General features: G+C 38.8%; 1 protein-coding gene across 3 annotated transcripts; it reads left to right on the top strand.

Moving 5' to 3' along the window:
- Positions 1 to 9,092: 9,092 nt before the first annotated feature.
- Positions 9,093 to 15,789, top strand: LOC117403578 (atypical chemokine receptor 3-like). 3 transcript variants are annotated; one of them, XM_034005798.3, is made up of 3 exons: positions 9,093 to 9,255; positions 11,820 to 11,944; positions 12,953 to 15,789. In XM_034005798.3, exon 3 carries the CDS (start codon positions 12,982 to 12,984, stop codon positions 14,068 to 14,070), a length of 1,089 nt encoding a protein of 362 aa, XP_033861689.1. In that variant the 5' UTR covers positions 9,093 to 9,255; positions 11,820 to 11,944; positions 12,953 to 12,981; the 3' UTR covers positions 14,071 to 15,789. The 3 variants fall into 3 exon arrangements, with proteins under 3 accessions (XP_033861689.1, XP_033861682.1, XP_033861706.1); XM_034005791.3 differs by lacking the exon at positions 11,820 to 11,944; XM_034005815.3 differs by lacking the exons at positions 9,093 to 9,255; positions 11,820 to 11,944 and adding an exon at positions 9,287 to 9,540.
- Positions 15,790 to 20,466: the final 4,677 nt, after the last annotated feature.

Here is a 20,466-nt window from a genome sequence, read left to right as displayed (position 1 = left end):
TCAGGCAGGGGATGTTTTAAATACAAGAAGCATGTGTTATGGGTTCTTCTTCCTCACTGAGCCACACACCTGTGCACGTTTTGTTAGGCACTCTTTGGAAACCGAACCTGCTGAGCTCAGCATCATTACATCATGATGTAATTGGTAGCTGGCACTCCGGCAGAGTTCAGATGCTTTCGACTGGCATCCCCTCAGCAGTGGCAGGAGGAATAAGGATTTTGCTGAAGCACACAAAGCCCTGTTTTTTTTTCTCCCCGGTGATCACTGGGTTCAAACAGCCTGCAGTGTGTTGCTGTTCAGTGTTTGCATGGCGGTGGTTGTAGTGACTCAGCCTTGGTATACTTTGCTTAGTTGTTGCTACAGGAACCACTCCACTATGCAGCAAGCACTTGGCTTGCTCCCTTACAGGGCTCTGTTTAAACCCAGTTCAAGTATACATGTCCTCTCCCTCTCTAGGACAGCTAACAAAAAGCAATTTAAAAAAGAGAAGAATTTCAGTCTCAGCATAACAGACTACAGTTTTCCCAGGGCTTGCTCTCCCTCATGTAAATGTAGCTATTTGCTTTACACAGAGAGCGTATTATCAACAGGGATAGAAGGCTATAGGCTTTAACAGGTGCCTGCTATGTCAAGGGTCAGACTTACATTCAGTCTTCTTGAATAAATCTGGAAAATATTTGTGTGTAAATGTAATTTAACACATCATAACCTACCTAAGAAAAAAAAGAACATTTTGAATTCCAAGTAGACCTTATTTTGAAAATGTTTAATGTGAATTTAGTCAAAACTAGCTTTAAGTTTTGAAATATCAGACTTTGATGTATGTGTTTTTCTCTTTCACCAGATAACTCTTTAAAAATCCTCATCTAGGTTTTCTTTTCCACTAACAAACAAGTAACCCTTGCAATTCTGATCGTTATTAAGATTGCTGTCCTAGAATCTCATTGCCCTCTGCTTGACGATTAAAAATACCAAGATACTTTATTATTGCCTTAGCCTATAGACCGTTTCTCTCTGATCTGAATAGCGTCTCTAATCTCTACAGTCTATAGTTTTTTTTTCCTTCTGACTGCTTTTATATTACCTAAATAAGGAAACCAGCCACTGGTAATAACACTCTTACCTGTGCGACATGGTTTCAGTGCTGTTAGCTGGTGTGGTTTCTTCTTCTGCAATGCCAGCATTAGCTTGCAAAGATAGTCTGCATAACTCAAAATTGGGGATCCTAAACAACAAACAAACAAAAATAGACCATGTGTGCTATTCTATGCTCCATTGTATTTTGGGTTCATTTATTTAAAGTTTATTTACCAGGAGAACTAAAAGATGTCCAAATGCTTTCACAGGAAGACCCCAATGTAATGTTTGGCCACCTTTGTATGTACTTGTGTCTTTTTAAATATATTTTAATAAGAGTAGTAGTACAATAAGAGCAGACAGTCTCCTTGGCAAACTGCAGTACTGGGTTAGTGTGGTAAGAGCTGGGTTAGTGTAGTGCTAATTTAGCCATTTCATAAATCCTGCAACTAATTAAGTGTTATTATGTTTAAACTATGGGTAATTATTTCCAAGGTCAATGTTATACAAGTAAAAACAACAATAGCAAATTTACAATGACTGGCTGTGATAACGAGAAGACATTAGCTTATAGTGGTCTGCCATGGGAGAACTGTACAGAAATATGAATCGATTGATCTTTGTAGTTCAGCCATTAAATGTATACACAAAATAAACTTTAGACATGTAATCGTCTGGTCCTTGGTTTCACTATTAGGAAAAATGAGGGAATCTTACTTAGGCAGCTGCATTTGGAGCATAGTTCACTTCACATTAAAGTGTGTACTAATATGGCATTCATTAGAATGATCTAAAAACACTTCACTGCAATAATGGAATTTGTTTTTTCCTTGTCTGTATCTTCCAGATCTTCACGGTGTTATTTTTCTTGTCAGTGTTTTGGCAGTACAATCTATTATTTTTACATGTGGACACAGACCACTTGATCACATCAGACACAATGCTGAGTACACTTGTTAAACTAAAGCCAGGAAAATAACTGAATTTTATTTTGTTAAACAGTCAGCACTCATTCTTTCACGATACATTCCATTCTGTGCCTCCCACAATGCCCATGGTTACAGTGTATGCGATTACTGTTATCGTCCCTCGTTATGTATGTTTTTTTTTTTTTATAAAAACCAACTGCTTTGATTTTATTTACCCTGCGACGACACACAAAATAAAATAAATAAAAAGGAACAGCAGAATTTACAACCATGTCTAAATAAAATTTTACTTTTGAAATAGAAAATGTTTATGCAATCAACTCCGCATGTAAAGGAGTTTAACACCAACAAATCGATTATAAAAATATTTTTGCATCAACTCTAAGGTGCTCGCATTATAGCATTATTATTATTTTATTTTTTTACTGAATAATGATACTCCAGTGTTTGTAATCTCGCTCTGTTCTGCACGATACAGCATTAACAACCGGACGCCACGCCTGTGCACTGCGGAGTTTCCAAGATCTGGAGTCGAGATAAAAAAAAAATGGGATTGCGCAACTACGGTGACTGGATTTAAATGTCAGCTCTTAAAAGATATTTCGCTCAATATAAATAGTACAAAACAAGAACAAGAACACAAAGGTTGTTTGAACAATATTGACACTGTAAAAAATCTGAATTGAATACAGTATTCATGCAGTCGCGTGGAGTTTGTTCTGTTTACATTGGACTGGATAGAACAATAAATAACGTCTGATAATGGAGCGAAAGAAGTCCTATAGATATACATGAAATTGACTAAACTGAATTATATACGGACTTTTCGACACTGTAGTCTCGTTGTTATGTTCTAGTACTGCAGAGTTACTGTGTCTCTGTCCAATATCATTTTTGTTTGTAGTGCTACGCTCTCATGTTAATAAGCTAACTCGTTTCCATTCATATGTGTGGTTATCTACCTGACATCTTAAGCTCCGTTTCATGACTGTTGCACGGCGCCTTTTGTTTCATGCAGGTCTGTGCTGGAGCGGTACAAGCGCCTTTCATCATCACAAGGAAACCAGATCAATGCGGCACACTTCTACGCTTCGTTTTACAAAGCGTCTTTTCTTTTTTCCCCCCTTTTTGTCGCTAGTGCCTTCCCATCAATACTGTTTGATGAGTTTTCACTTATTTTTCACTTTGTTAGCCATTACAAAAATGATTACTTTTTCTCTTCCTGGTTTTCTTTATAATCTTTCAGGTAAAATTGGATTTTTAAAATCCACACTCATGCCATTTGCTGTTCTTTTACTCTTTAATGACTTTCAAGTTTTTTGGATATCTACAGTGGATTCAACTGATATTTTACTCACACAAAACACACTGAACGTGTTACCTGGTGCAATCTGCAGTCACATTACTTGTTCATTATTCCTTGTTCTCTTACCTATCTAACCATAGCAGCATGTACAATATAGAATAATAATTTCTAATTCTTCTGCAAGCATGATATATGGCCTGGTAGATTTTATGTTACACTTATTGCTAAATCAGTGATTACCCTTGGACATTACAACAACAAAATGCTAAACTCTAGTTTACTGCAGATGAAAACTTTTTGTGTTACTGAACAAGGAGGTGTAGACTGTCAAGCGCTGATTAGACTGTAAAAAATACACATTTAGTCTTGATGGGGAGCCACACTGAAGGTTGCTTGACATTGTTTACATTGCTTTAGGACCTGCCCTTCTTATGAAATAAAAAGCAATTGCATGTAAAGTGAAGGCCATCCTGTTCAGTGTTCTGATATGAGACCAGAAGTCATTCTGCAGTTTTGCATTACAATGCTGTGTGTTTGCAGGCTCACTTTATAGATCTTTATTTTACAAAGTGAATTCTCACGGGTATAAAAGGGTTTTGAACATAATCACGACAGATCATGATAAGGACAGGTGCGCTATAAGAAGCATCTACAGAAATAATGAGCTGCAGATGTCAGCAAAAGGCAGATGCTTCCCCAAGGTTAAATATTTCTGCAACTATTTCTCCCAATTCACACAGCTCATAGTTTACACACATGATTGCTGTTTGTATCTATCTATGTACAGTATATATATATATATATATATATATATATATTTACATGTCTAGAACACCTGTATGAATATACAATTACATTTTTATCAGAAAATAACAGTAAACTGAGGTGTGATTCTGAGAAGCCACTGTACCAAAGGGAAGTGTTTCACAGAGAGTGGATGCAATGTGAAATGTGATGTGCGTGTGATTGTAGCCACCCCTCACTATAATGTGGGAAAGTTTATGAAGGAAATGCTGGTTATCAGGTGTTGACGCAGGATGCTTTGTGGATTTCCTCCCCCTGTATGGTTTTGACCTGTTGTTTTCCCCAGATGTGAAGGAGATGCAGTTTTATTGTTCCAACACCTGCTGCTCCCTGTTTCACAACGATGGTGTACGTTTCAAGGCTTTTGGCATGATAGGGCTTTCCCAATTAAAACATAAAAAAATATATTAATAATTGGCAATAGCTGTAAGAAACAAGTGTGTTTTATGTGAAATCCATTAGCAGGTTCCTGATATGTAAAGGACAATAGAAACCTCTTCTCTCTGCACAACAATAATGTATTATTATTTTATTTGGTGAGAATTTTGCTAGGTCAGGATGCTGGAGATTCCCATGGTCGTGAAGACTCAATCTATATTTGGATTCTCAAACAGATATAGATTAGACCTGGATTAACCAGTCACCAAAGGAACAGAGTATAAGACAGGTGGTGGCTTGTTACAGCTGCTTTTGTCATTCACTTGTATTGAAAAACAAAAATGGTCCCAGGGTTTGCTAGCATTTTATACTAAACATTTGTCAAGCATTCCCACCAATGTGTATTTATAACTACATAACTACACCGGAGAAGACAGATCTGCAAAACACTGTTTCTTTTTGTTTGCTTCGCTTCGTTTTACAAATGCACGATGACTGAGTGTTTTAATAATAAATTACTTTAAAAGCAGCCTGTGTTTCCATTACTACAGCATTTACATGCCTGTGTCAGATGAGAACACTGTACTGTCATTGCACAAGGCCGCTCCGTGACGGTCTCTGTCTCTGGCTGATGGAGTCTGTGCTCGTTCAACTTTAACTACCACTGGAGCTGTGGAAGTCCATTTTTGCCCAAAACCCCAAAGGGTGCATATCATGGAAACTGTGGGTAAAGAGGAATCAAATGTTTGGTCTCATGGGCCATGAAAGCTTTGTTTTTTATCGGCAAAATCCCAGTCTGTCAAGAATCTTATCATTTGACAAACAACGTCTCTAAAACAGGTAAGTAGTTTAAAATCAAAATGGCAGATTAGTTTGCATAGTTCTTAATCACCTTTTCTTCTAAGAAATATATGCCTACATCAGGACAATATCTGGGTCTGATATTGCATAAAGGTCCCTTTAAAAACAACCAGAATTAATCCATTCCAACATTAGTCTATATAAAAATGATACATATTGTGTCAATGCAGGTGTTATAATTTGATTCTGGACATACAAATGTGCCAAACATTGTAGGCTGTTAAGGGGTTAAATGCGTGGTTATGGGATTATAGTCATTATAGTGCTGCCACTTTATTAGGGTCACTTTATATCGATTATAAGGCAGCATTCTCTTGGCTCCCATTTGCCCCATAATACCAGTACAGTAGCACTTGTATATTCATTAAGGCAGAACGCAAACAGCACAGTCTTGTAACTATGGCTTCCCACTAAAGCATTAGAAAGGGCAAGCACGGTAGTATAATAACAGGTGCTCTCAGCAGCTCATTCTACCAACACAGCCTCTTATAAACTTCAATAACAATGTAGCATTGGACCCGGTCCAAAATCAGCAAGCTACTGTACTGTACTGTTAAATATAGAAGCACAGCTGAGAAGGAGGCAGGTGAACACCATCATTAGGACAATGCCTGCGTGTCGTTTGAAAGGTTCTGGGGAAATGTTTGTGTTTATTCTTACAGGATGCATCCATATGGGCAAAAAAAAGAACGAAATAAAAACAGAGGGTTCCTAGATCATGCCAACTCCGGGAGCCTTTTTAATTTTTTTAAGCAGCACAATATTTGGATCATAATGAACAGCAGCTTGGTGCATACAGATGTTCCAAAGCTTCCCCATGAATATTTTCCATAGTAAAAGCACATCAAAGAGTAATGAAGCGCAGTGAAAGCATGGTAAAGCATAGGCAAGCATTGTAAACGATAAAGAAGCATGGTAAAGTATATTATTAAACATGTATTAAATGCATAGTATAACCATGAGAAAAGCATGGTAAAACTGTATAAATACCGTAGTAAACTTGCATAAGGGTAGTACACTTGAATCCTGCTGTGAACAACATGAACCTCTACTGACACACTGCATTGCAACACCAGCAAGCAGGATACCAAGAAGGCGACAGCAATGGATATCGATATGCAATCAATTTGACCTGTTCAGAGCACAGAGATTAATCTTAGAAAAAAACACAATTCCTCAGCTATATCTGTCCCAGCTACTTAACATGCATCTAGAAAGTTTAAAAAACAGTCTTGTAGACAATAATATCTGGAAGGACGGCTAATCACACAGAATTGGTTTGAAATGGCAAACAGGTAGAAGCAATGGAGAGGGGTTGCAGCACATGCCTATAGTCAAGGTGTCTTCTCAGCTTCATTAGAAGTGTTGATCGTCTGCAGGGCCAGTCCAGCAGCTGGTATAATGCTGAACTATCTATTTCCTTTCAATAAGCATGGAGCACATGTGCAAATCATAATGATAAACCAGTGTTAATTCACTCCCAGCTGTCCCCCAGGCCAGCCTGTATGCAATCAAATCTGTTATAATGTTATTACAGAACACAAGCAAACCCCCCTGTTATTAAGGTCCTTATTCAAAATGTGGGCTCTTGTGTTCTGCGTCCATCTTTCTGTTTCTCTGTCACGCTGCCTTGTATTGTCACAGATCTTTTATCCTAGACTCCAAGACCTTTTGGATTGCATTTGGGTATAATCAGAAACATTTATTTTGTTTTTTAATCAAATTCATCAATTTTGCATTCCTAATAGCAATGTAAAACAATAAAGTGGTGATATGTATATGGATTAAATGAACACTTTATTAGTGAGAATAAATGTATGCATTTAGTCTTGATCCTGGCCATAAGCAGTCTCCACCCATGCATCCTTGATGAAAAAGTTAAGCAATGTTGATTCTGCTCAATACTTGGATGCAAGACCTTCATAGAAAACCAGATTCTGTAATAGGTAGTGTTTGTGGGACAATATGGGGGTCTTATTATCCGCTGGCTAGCTAATTCTCAAAAACAAGGCTTCAATTCCCCCGTCTCTCTCTGTAAATGAGACGCTGAATATCAGTGGATCTATCCTACAACAGTATCTTCAAATAAATAACAGGGCAATTTTAAGACCTATTAAAGGCATCAACCCTAAGCATGTCATTGTTAATACGGGAGACCCCTGGTGGCAGACAGTGGCACTAGCAATCCTTTGACAGGCACAGGGAAGAATGCTGGCCTCCACTCAAAAATGCAGGCCACTCTAGATAACTCCACTCAAAACTACAGACCAACAAACTAGGGTAATATAATACTTATATGTATATCTATGCCAGTGTTAATGTGTTTTTCAGGATAGGACACTGAGGCTATTTCATTAGTTATACTCAGGCAATCTCTCTGCAAAGTTACATAGTGCTGAAAAAGTTCATAAATCTGTATTCACAGTCTCTTTAGTTGCATGAACTTTTCATTTCCCCCAATTTTATTTTAGAGATTTTTCCTATACTCGACTAAAATTGCAGGGAGAGACTATGATATCTATGAACCAACACCCTGAAAAAAAGGCTACAGTTCAAAGAAGCACATTCCTCATTCATTCCAATCCAAATATGAATTAAGAACATAAGAACATAAGAACATAAGCAAGTTTACAAACGAGAGGAGGCCATTCAGCCCATCTTGCTCGTTTGGTTGTTAGTAGCTTATTGATCCCAGAATCTCATCAAGCAGCTTCTTGAAGAATCCCAGGGTGTCGGCTTCAACAACATTAATGGGGAGTTGGTTCCAGACCCTCACAATTCTCTGTGTAAAAAAGTGCCTCCTATTTTCTGGTCAAAAAAGTCCCCTGGGTCGACATTGTCTATACCTTTTAGGATACACTAAATACACTAAAGTTTCCATGACAATATAATTGAATTGACTCTGCTGAATAGAACACGGCTGAATAATATCCAGTGTTTTTATTTTTTAATTGTTTTTTGTAAACGTCGGCTGATGCATTTGCACACGTGGTATTGCTACATTTTATATAGACTACAACCACCTTCAACCAGATACAATTCTTAATTTTTTTCCCTAGGAAATTGATTTTGTAGCTAACATAAAAGTTAGATACGAGTAGCGTAGTTTGCACAGTATCCCTTATGCGTCAATACCTTTGCCATTAGACATTTGAGCACAGAGCTTGTGCCCGTGGGTAAAACTGCCCCGAAGCGATCTGATACAATCTGATACAATGCAATGCTGATGCAGTAGGACAGGAGCGAGTGTCAGACTCATTATAATCTGCTACTCTGTGCGCCAATCTCTGATTGTGGTGTCATTTGATTAATCTGTGTTTTAATGCCATTTTATTTTAGATTTTGGAATAAGCAGTTAGTGGTTAGTTTAAATTTTATGCGACCACGTATAATATACGGACATGAGTTTTAAACTAAAATATCACTAGTTAAGATTGTTAAATCAAACGTTCTCCAATAAACTCAATGCATGTAAACGCTACAGTGTCAGTGGCATGTTGCTAACACATAGATAGTTTTGTTCCACTCGGCGAAACAAAGTGAAATAGTCAGCATTTTAATAACTGTGGGTTTTCTGGAGTGACCTGCAACCAGATTGCTCCGCACGCTCAGTAGTTTGATGTTGTGTGTTTTGGCATGTTTGTTGCAAGCCAGTACTGCCTCCTTAGACCTGCCTTCGTAGGCGTTTCTCTTGTATATTAACAAGTGCATGCGGTTGAAAAACCCAGTGTGTGTTCATAGCACGGAGCGCACGTCGCAAGAGAGAAAAAAGACAACGAAATATACATTAATAATAATTTATATACAGACCATTGCTCTGTCTGCCCACAACTTTATTAAAATAATAATAATAAAAATAGCTTTCGAATTTTGACGACGGATTAAACCAGGTGGCAACAGGTAGGAATATATATATATATATATATATTGTATATATGTATGTAGTAGGAGAGTAATCTTAGTTAGTTTGTCTGGACGGAAGGGAGAAGATTGCTACTGAGACTTAGGAAGGAGAAAGCAGTGTCTGGATATTAATTGTTTGAGTCTGGTGCTTACTACAGTGAATCCTGACACTGTGATTTCTAGAGTTGTCATTAAAAATGCAGCCACTCCATCGCCACCGCAGCTGGTGTCTGGTGATGCCACTAACTTCAAGAGGGGTGTCTCGTTTTACTCACTAAAAAGGTATTTTTTGACCGCCATAGATCTGCCATTTAGTGCAAGCTGCATTTTAATTGAGTTTACAGTACAGTGTGATCAAAACAAAGGTTCGGGTACTTAAACAGGCTCGTGTTAGAACGAGGGAAAGGCTAAGTCTGCACTCGCGGAAATAAACTATATATTCTAATAAGCACAATGTGCGTCATTTTATAAAGAGTATGATTTGGACACAGTTGCAAGTAAATGATATGGAAAGTATCATTATGTTAATTTATATTTAAGCTTTGCTGCAATTAAACAGAACACACGCGCACACACGAACATTACTGCGTGCTATTTTTGCATAGCGAAGATACTTTAATATACTCTATATTATTTAATATATTAGGGTGATTGCTGCACTGTGACGTTAACCACGCTTGGTGTATGGTAACAAGTTATTCTCTTTACACAAGCAGGCGCCGTATGTTTTCCAGGTGCTATTCTCAATACCTTACTATATGGTTGGCAGTGAACTATCGAGCCGCGGTATTCCATGTATGATGTCATGACATTATAGTGTCTAGGAACATCGGCGTAGTTAAATACTTTAGCAAATGTCTTTAAATACCTGCAGTACTGCAGCGCGTGTGTTGTTGCATAATGCATCTTAAATAATAATAATAATAAAAAAAGTTACGGCTGTACATATTATTTTTAATTTGTGAACAGTGATACATCTAAATAGCACAGGCTTTCAAAAGTGACCAATATATGCCACCCCTCTTTCTGCAAACAAGAGAGGTTCCCTACAGTTGTCTTTAGAAGACAACACTATAGAGGACCAATGATGCGGCTTGGCCGAGGAGGATGTTTGAGCTGCATTATGTAAATTACATCAAAACCACTCTGTTTGTATTGTGAACGGGCTTTTGTTTTTTACCTATCTATAGTTTAAAAGTGCTTTGGGGCTGCTGTAATACATGTCAGGTTACTATCTGAGATGCGCTTAAATACTTTAAGTGAGATTTCATTAGCAGTTTAAATTATATATTGACATAAAAAAAAGTATATTCAGTGTTTAGGTACTTTAGGTTATTGAAATGTAACCAAATGATCATCCGTGTTACTGCTTGTAAATCACAAACATCAGCATCTGAAAATATGTATAGCAACTCACAACCATTTTAACTGGCAATACTTTGGAGCAGCACTAAGCAATTATATTGCCCACCCTATTAGTACTGGTACTTAGCTAGCTGTGTGAGATTGTTTGCTTTGCTGAGGGTTCATAGGAATCATGGTATGGTATGTGAGAATGCATTGAAGAAAGGATATTAATGGGGGCTTGTTATTGTCAATCACAGTTTACACAATGCACACCTGTGATTGAATACAACGGTGTCTGCCTTGTTTAATAGCACAACAGTAAGTTGTTCTCACAGCAACAATAATGGTCCAGACTTCTATTGCGGTGCCTGTCTGATCACAGGACGAACCGTTATCACTTATTCAATGAGAAAGAAAATGCTTTCTTTTTATCTGTAGAGCTTTGTAATCTGTTACTCCAGGCTCCTACAAGGACTGACTTCTCCTTGTTCCATACCGCACACTATCAACATTGCATCTGCCCTGGACAATGGAGACTAGGGGATGTAGAGCAGAGATATAGTAGCATGGTAAGACTAGCTTGGGCTTTTCTGAGAATAGCTGAATCTGCAGACCCTCTCCCCCTTGCCACATTTCCCACATATCACAAGTTGCTTTTGTTTGTTTTACAGTGAGGCGTTATAAATATGTCAGATTTACTCGGTTCAGAGGAGAAAGGTTTAGGGAGAAACAGGAGAAAGCGGACGTCAGGGAGTAATTCTGCCCAGACAGGGAGGGCTTTGTGCCTTGGTGAAGTTTTGGATGAGGAAGGGATTAGGTGAAGGGCAGTCAGGTCTCAAAACTGTAAACAAATCAGATTCACAGGGAGTTTTGTTCTTTAGTTCATCAGCGGGTTACTTTTTTAGTTATGGAAAGCAGACTTTGTGGTGCCTCGTTGTCACACAACTGTTTAAACTACAATGTTCCCTGCTGATTAATATATGTAATTGAGAGAACATCAGAGCAGGAAAAAGTTCCGTAACACAAAGATTTAACTGAAAAAGAATACAGGTAAGCCTCTCACATCCCAGGGCTTTCCTGAAGATAAGAGATACTGTTTGCATGTTAGCTGTGGTTATTATTGCTTAGAGACATCCCAAGCCTTAGGAAGATAATGAGTCAATTTATTTGATTTGATCCTTTTAACCTCTGTCAATCCCTGCTCCTGTTTCCAGATAGAGACGACCTTTGATAACCTATTGATCAAGCTACACTTTGGTATTCTTGGGGAGCATGCAGCTGATGCCGGCTGTTGAGCACTTGTACACAGAGTGCAATAAAAAAGAAACTCAGTAATATGGTAGGCAAACGTTTAAACAGTAGTTATAACATATAACATATTATGGTGCCTCTGTTCTTGAAGAGGATTATCAGATAACTCAAACAAGCATTTGTGACAAAGATAACTGATGGGTTTGGGTATTTTATGCCTAGTTGCACACAGCAATCATGGGTTTTGTTATCTGATAAAGATAGCAATGCCATAATTACATCTTCATTTTACTACCATAAATCTTATGATCAGATGTTTAAAGCTATGGATACTGATACAGTAACAGCGGCTACATACACACTTCAAAATAAACGACTGGAAATCAAATGTAAGTTCAGTATGTGCAGTACATGACTCATCAGTGACTTTTCATAACAGACAGCTATAGCTTGTTAAGAAGCTGTTATATCGGTTGAATTGTTGTTCTTTTATCAATGACCTTCATATAGCTCCACTGCAGCAGGGCTCTATATGGTAGATTTGTAAGGGGTTGTATTACCAAAGAAAAAAGTCAAGCCGATGAATAGTCAGCTCATTGGTACTGAACTGATAGACTAGTCCAGCACACCCTGGGGCGTGAGCGAGCTGCAGGAATGTCTCCCTTTAGTTTGTTTTCCTTTGCAGATTGAACTCAGATGCTTAGGACAGTGTGCTTCAGATGATTCCCGTCAATGACATCTCCTGGTTATTGGTTATTTTTATTTCTCTAATTTAAAAGACAACGGTACTGTGCTGCCAAGGAAATGGATACTCAAGAAAAAAAAGAAACAATGTTAAATATTCAGTGCAGATTGCAGTGTAGGGTCAAGGTAACTGTCCCAGCAAAAGTCTGAGAGCTACACCTTATGCAGTATTTTCTTACTGTGCCACAGTGATAATCAAGTATAAAACACAAGCACTAAATTTGGACTTCCTAATTGTATTTTAGGTAAGCCCATGTCCAAGATTAGTGTTAATTGGCAGCTTGACTACTTCGAATTGGAGCATACTGTAAATGCAGAATATGTTTTAATGTCTCATTATTTTCCTTTTCAGATTAGAGTCGATCTAGAAGATAACTCAAAATGAGTGCCATTGATATAACTGAGATCGTGGATTACTTGGACGAGATTAATTCTTTCAGCAACAGCGTGGACCACAACTTCATAGAGACACTAGTGTGCCGTCACAGCTTCAACAAGAGTGCAGTCCTGTACACCCTGTCCCTGTTCTACATCTTCATCTTCATTATTGGCCTGGTGGCCAACTCTGTGGTGGTGTGGGTGAACCTGCGTGCCGAGAGGAACCGCTATGAGACGCACCTGTACATCTTGAATCTGGCCATCGCTGACCTCTGCGTTGTGGCCACCCTCCCCATATGGGTGGTCTCCCTGATCCAGCATGGCCACTGGCCCTTCGGCGAGGTGATGTGCAAGATCACCCATCTGATCTTCAGTGTCAACCTCTTTGGGAGCATCTTCTTCCTCACCTGCATGAGCGTCGACCGCTACATCTCTGTGGTCCTCTTCGGGGACTCCAACAGCCTCAAGAAGAAAGTGGTCCGTAGGTTCATCTGTATCTTCGTGTGGCTACTCGCCTTGGCAGCCTCCATCCCCGATACCTACTACCTCAAAACAGGTACCAACCCAATCAGTGAGGAAACCTCCTGCCGTCCTGCTTACCCAGGGCACAGTTTCAGGGAGTGGATGGTCGGAATCCAGCTCAGCTTCATTGTCTTGGGCTTTGCCATCCCGTTCCCTGTCATCGCTATCTTCTACATCCTCCTGGCCAGGGTCATCTCTTCCTCCAGTGACCAAGAAAGGAGGATCAGTCGCAAAATCATCTTCACCTACATCGTGGTCTTCTTGGTCTGCTGGCTGCCCTATCACGCCGTGCTTCTGATAGACGCCTTGTCCCTCCTCAATGTGCTACCCTTCAGCTGCGAACTGGAGAACTTCTTGTACGTGGCCTTGCACTTCACCCAGTGCTTCTCGCTCATTCACTGCTGCGTCAACCCCATCATCTACAACTTCATCAACAAGAACTACAGGTATGACCTCATGAAGGCTTTTATCTTCAAGTACTCCACCAAAACTGGCCTGGCCAAACTCATCGATGCCTCCAAGGTATCTGAGACAGAGTACTCGGCAGTGGAGAACAACCAACCATTGTGAGAACCATTGTCCACTCTGGAAAGACTGAGCACAGTAACTTTGGAAAGTCACAAAACGCATTTACAGTGTGCTAGATATATATTTTTTTTAATGGTTGAACGTGATCACATTTGTACAATTTTAATAAGCAGAAGTGTTATGATGATCAGTGATGCATAATTGTGGCACCCTATAAAGAAACACTGTAAAAGATATAAGGACCAAATTTAAATATGTTTTGTTTAGTTTTTAAATATATTAATAGAAATTCTAAATGACAAATAACTGACATTTGCTCCAAAACTGACATGCTGTCCAGGTGGACTTTAGCATTCCTGATTACACTGGGGACAAAGGAGCAAGCAATCGGTATTAAGTTCTCATAGTTTATATTTACAGTAACTACTCTCGGTATCGCACAAATGGGGAAGAGCAGAATTGGAGTTAAGAATATATGGATGTTCTCATCAAGCATCGCTGTAAGCTGATAGATCAGTAACTTATAGATCATGCTCTTTTAAAAAATGCCATTTAATCTATAAAATAAAGCTTTTCTGCCAAGCCATGGCAAAGTATGGTTCCCAAAACAGACAGTTAAAAAAAAATTGAATGTTGCTTAGTGTATATTTAATAGGAACATGCCTTATAATAACTTTAAAGCATTATTCGATTTTTCTTATATATTGTGTATATAAATATATATATCTTGAGCTATTTATATTCTTCCTATGGCAGAAACCTTTTCCAAGTGTATTTTTTGTTTTGTTTTGTATTTGCTTTTCTTCTAAATTGTAATTATGCTTGTTGTGCAGTAGGTTTGAGGCAATATACAGTGTTACTTAAAATGAAGAGTCTTGTCCTTGTGCTTCTTGCTCTATAATGGCTAGGAGAATAACATCTTTGCTACCATCCCTTCTATAACCCGTTCAGATTACAGTCACTTATAATTATGCAAATGCGGTATGCTGCACTACTTCTTGCAGAATACTCTTTGTTCTAATGTTATGTACAAACTGTTTATTTGACATATTAAATCTGCTGTTAATAGTACTATATTTGGTTAATCTTTTGACTATAAAGTGCCTTTTTGGTACACTGATGTTATTTTGCTTTGCTTTTTTTTCGTGGTTGAGGCTTGTTCAAAGTTTAAATCAGTTCAGAGTTTCAGTAAATCTGCTTGGCTTCTCCAGTGAATTTTACCTGCACTGGTGTTGGAATAAGATAAACAGAAATGTTTTCCACTTCATTTTTATTATAAGAAAAATACAAATCCATTTATTCTGAATTTTTCAGTCAGTTTACATTCTGTTTGAGGTTGCAGATTTCTACAATTACAGATTTCTAAGCAACTCTAATTAATAAAAGTGGGTGTAGAGTTGCTATAGCGGTGGTGTTAAGAGAAAACCTGACCTGGCGTCATTGTGCTTGAATTACTATGTTAATGAAGGCACTCCTGTCGGTCAGAATAACAAGTCAAGTGAGTGGTTCAGCTATCTGTTCTGTACAAAGTCTATTATCATCATTATGCAGTGAAACCTTTCAATTGAAACTGTCGAATTCCCCACATAATGTTATTAAGGATTCTGGACTCTGTGTGTGTCAGTCACTAGAACTGTTGGCCCAAACAACAAACAGCTGCTTATTGCAAAAGCTGGTGAAGAAACCTTTCAGGAATGGATATGTTGTATTTGCCTTTTACACATGCATTTTTAAAATAAATATTTTATGTATGCAAAGTAATTCATTCTTCTGTGTTTCTGAGATTCATTCTTCTGTGTTTCTGAGATTTTTGTGTTTCAGGTTATATTTTAAACAGAACAAAAAAAGGTTTCACACTCTCCCTTTTTCAATACTGCTGTACACACACACACACACACACACACACACACACACACACACACACACACACACACACACGCCCGCCCCCCCCCCCCCACATGCACACATGCACACATGCACACATGCACACATGCACACATGCACATATGCACACAGACACACAGACGCACGCACGCACACACGCACGCAGTCAGGCTCTACACACAGCAGCCTTGAGCAGACTGACTGCTGCCCTTAAATAGTGGCAGTTGGCTCTAATTTACAATAACGAGCCAACTGCCAAAACAATAAAACAATTAACAAATTAAATAAGTGTGCATATATATTGCATAATGAAGAAGATTGATAAACTCAATTACTTTTCTTCTTGATTAAGTATTTCTAGCGATTGATGAATATCCTCTCTTCTCTCTCCAGCCTTGGCATTTTGTCTTAATGAAAATCATTGCCATCAAGGGTCTTCTCAATCAGATGCAAGATAGATTACTACATGCAATAAAACTGCAGTAAAATGTGTTACATGAGAAATTGAGTTTATAAATGACATGGTGGCGCTATCAATATCTACAACTGTTTAGATCATGCAATACTGCAATGTAAAATACAAGCACACCCCCCCCCCCCTCCCCCCCCACACACACTCACACACTCACCCCCCCCACACACACTTACACACTCACCCCCACACACCACATACACACACACACACACTCACCCCCCACACACTCACACACTCACCCCCCCCACACACACACATTCAGACTCACCCCCCCACACACGCACACCCCCCCCCCACACACACACTTACACACTCACCCCCCCACACACGCGCACACACACACACACACACACACACTCACCCCCCCACACACACACTCACACACTCACCCCCCCACACACACACATTCACGCTCACCCCCCCACACACGCACACACGCACACACACTCACCCCCACACACACACACATTCACACTCACCCCCCCACACACGCACACACACTCACCCCCCCACACACACACACACTCACACACACCCCCCCCCACACACGCATTCACACACTCACCCCCCCACACACGCACACACACACATTCACACACTCATACCCCCGCCACACACACACACACACACACACACACACACACACACACACACACACACACACACACACACACACTCACTTTAAATAGAAATGCTGCTTGGTTGCACAACATGCATTAAAAGAAACAATAGGATTTATGCCTTTGTTTTCTCTCAGAAAACAGGTGAAATATCCCACATGGCTTTGTTTAAGCAACATAACCCTGATTAGGTTCAAATCCCATAATACAAGGTTAAACAGAGCTCGTAGATGCCATTCTTCAAATTGTTGAAGAATATTTTTCACAGACTGACCACTGTTTGTAGGAATGCTGCAGAGAGCACAGAAGGGTAAATGGCAGGATTGATGTGAAAACCCTATTTTGGTATAAACTGCAACACAATCGAAGGATGGTGTCGGTTTTAAATGTTTCAACAATGCTGCAGAGCTTGCTTTCCCTAAGTGTCCAAGGCCTGAAGCAGTGCTATCTGAGTCCTGCTCAGCTCTCATCTTTCAGCACGATCTTTCAGCCTGGATTCTGAAGATGTCAAGAAACCTTCACATGTAATAGTAAATTAAGGTTTTCACCATCGTTGGCCTCAAGGAAAGTCAAGTACGCTAACCCATGTAATGGTATATGTGCCAGATAGATACCAAATGATACTGTTTCTATTCTGAGGAATAATACATTCTATTAATGTTGAGCAAGCTTTCTTGCTAGTAATGTGATTCATCATATGATGATACATGGATATGATTTTAATTAGCTACTCTGGCTATTTCCATATGTTTTAATACTGAAACAGTATTAATTAACTTAATTCCTCTTACATATCATACAAATATCTCCCCAGTTTCAAGCAGGCCAGTTTGTAACAAGCTTGGAAAGCGTTATGTGACCACATGGTAGATCCATGGTGTGGTTTCCACACATTCACTTTCTGCTGTCAAAAACCATTCTAACCATTTTGTGTTTCTGGTAATACAGTAAAGTAGTACAATAACTTTAATTTCTAGTACTTCTCTCAACAATTTAGCTATTTAGCTATTTTGCAAATAGCAAATCTAGGGTAGAACTTTACTTCAAAGTGCTGACAGAAAGACTCCCCATACTTATTTAATTTACTCAGACCAATTTTTTATTTTTTTTATTTTTGGTATTTCACAGAAAGTACTGTTCAAAAAGTTGGTTTCACCCTGTAGAGCATTTGATGACTTGTTTGTTTTGACTTTCGTATGTGTAACATGTATATTTATTGTAACTGTAGTATTCTTCGGGTATCTTCTGCAATGAGGAATCATTCTGCAGGCTCTGTTTTTAATCCATATTGTCCTTACAGACGGACGGATGAAAGCAGCCACTCTACCCCCGTTGTCAGGGGAATGCTTTCTTGAAAGGGATAACGAGACATTGCCAAAAAGGAATCACAAAAGCGCTGAAATGAAAAGTCCCACTAATCTTTATCGCCCAAATAATCAGATGTCCTTTGGAAGTTTCTTTAACCATTAAGCTTTTTTTTTTTTTTATTTGCAACGTGGAATGTGAAAAGAAATCCCGCTGTATGTCACATCCAAACTATACAGCTATATTAAGTGTGGCCAACCTGAGCACATTTCCTCTTTTTAATCTGATTTGAAATAGATAATTTTATTTGGCTTCAACAGAAGAGCATAGTGTGAAAGCTATGCAGTTTTTTTTTATTTTATTTTGTATTTTATAGGTGCTTAGTATTACTTCTGATAAATAATGTGTTTTCAATTCATTTTAAAACTCAGTACCAAAATACAAACGAATGATCAACCATATTGTACCTTAGGTTGTCTCCCTCAATCAGGTAGGAGCTGTTCTACAGTATTCTATGGCACATTATTTGAGTTCTTTTTAACCGTATGAATGATGTTTGTAAGTGTGTGTATGTTGCCCCCTTAGACCACCATACATTTGAGTAAACCCACACTGCTGCTCTTAAAAATTTCTTGTCCTGTGCCAAAGAGACCATCTACAGAGCCAGATGAAATGGCCATTGAGCATTTTCATTTTTTTTTTCTTATAGATATTTGCCTATTCTACATCTTCATTCCAGGGTGTAATTGACATCTCAGCTTACTGGCTAATTACAGTCCAGCCCTGCAAGCACAGCCTTAAAGCCACCTAGCTCGTTTAATAACACATCAATCCACTCATTACAGGTTTACATTACAGGATCCTCAGCAAAACATTAAAGGGCCTCTTCACATTTTCCTAGCTCAAGGGCAGTAGTTATAAACAGTAGACAAGATATAGGTCTTTCTATACATGTGTCTCTTTGTGTTTAGTTACAGCGTTCTCAGGGGCTTTCTTCTTGTTATATACATTACATATTTTAATCATAGACTATATTTATTGTGGGCATACACAGACACACACATATTTATATACCAAGATACAGTGCTGTGCAAGACATACTAGTCAGATTATTGTTAGCATGCTAGATAAGCGAAGGGACCTGGAATTCATTAGGAATGTCAAAGCAGATTCCTTTTGTTTTTTTGCCAGGAGGGTAATGACCAACTCTCATGCAAACCTGCAATCACCGAGAACCGCGCTCCTTTTACAGTTCACTAAGGTCAAGGGAAGTGCAGGAAGTGCACTTACTGCCAGAGTAACCCTCATCAGCAAGACCTGCCCAAGCCACTATCGGACTGAAACAGCCAGCTATTTAAGTTGTCAACGCTGAGCTTGAAGACACTCGTCGTCCTCATTTACACATTAGCTTTCATCATTTTCATAAATACCTGAACAAGAAAAAAATACCAAAACACTTTATCAAAAGAAATGTTGCTGATTATTTCCTTCTGTCAACATTCCAGAGAGATTAATTTGACAGAGCAAAACAAATAGTTCATCTGTTTTCCCAATATTTAAATGCGATCTTTTAAAAAATGTTCTGATGATTTCTCAAGAACCAGAGAGAATGACAAAAACCACAAACAAGATGGAAACCAGACAGACAGAGCAATAATAAAAAGTCTCAATATTACAGCAACTGAACCTTTCAGAATGAGGAACATGCTTAACTGTATTAATGGCATTGACAGCCCTCTAACTACACTCTGCTACAGATGTACCTGGTGAGACAGCAGTAACCTTTTATGAGGGACATAAAGTTCTAGCAAGCTGAGCTGTCTGCTGAGTGACTGAACAAACAGCATGCCTCGCCTCCTCCATATTAGACAGAAAGTCCTTCTTCTTACCTCGAATGTAAGTTTCTCATTAATTTTATAGGAGCCCTGTTTTTGAATTGGGGGTGGGGGGTGAGGGCTGATGACGGTGAACACTGATGCAAGACCACAGGCAGAGAAGAGAAACATTCCTTATGCTGGTCTGAGCTCTGTCTGTCACAGCAATAATACAAAATAACAAAATAAAACAGAACAGAACTCCTATAAAAATAACTACAAACTTTATTATTCACAGATCATTAAAGAGTGCCTGATCTTGGGGGTTGTTATTTCAATC

The sequence above is a fragment of the Acipenser ruthenus genome, chromosome 10 (assembly GCF_902713425.1).
Source record: "Acipenser ruthenus chromosome 10, fAciRut3.2 maternal haplotype, whole genome shotgun sequence".
In the NCBI taxonomy this organism is placed as follows: Eukaryota; Metazoa; Chordata; class Actinopteri; order Acipenseriformes; family Acipenseridae; genus Acipenser; species Acipenser ruthenus.
This window is presented reverse-complemented; position numbering and strand designations above follow the sequence as displayed.

Coding starts and splice junctions, on each gene's coding strand:
- LOC117403578 (XM_034005791.3), top strand. CDS start 12,982: ATGAGTGCCATTGATATAACTGAGATCGTGGATTACTTGGACGAGATT.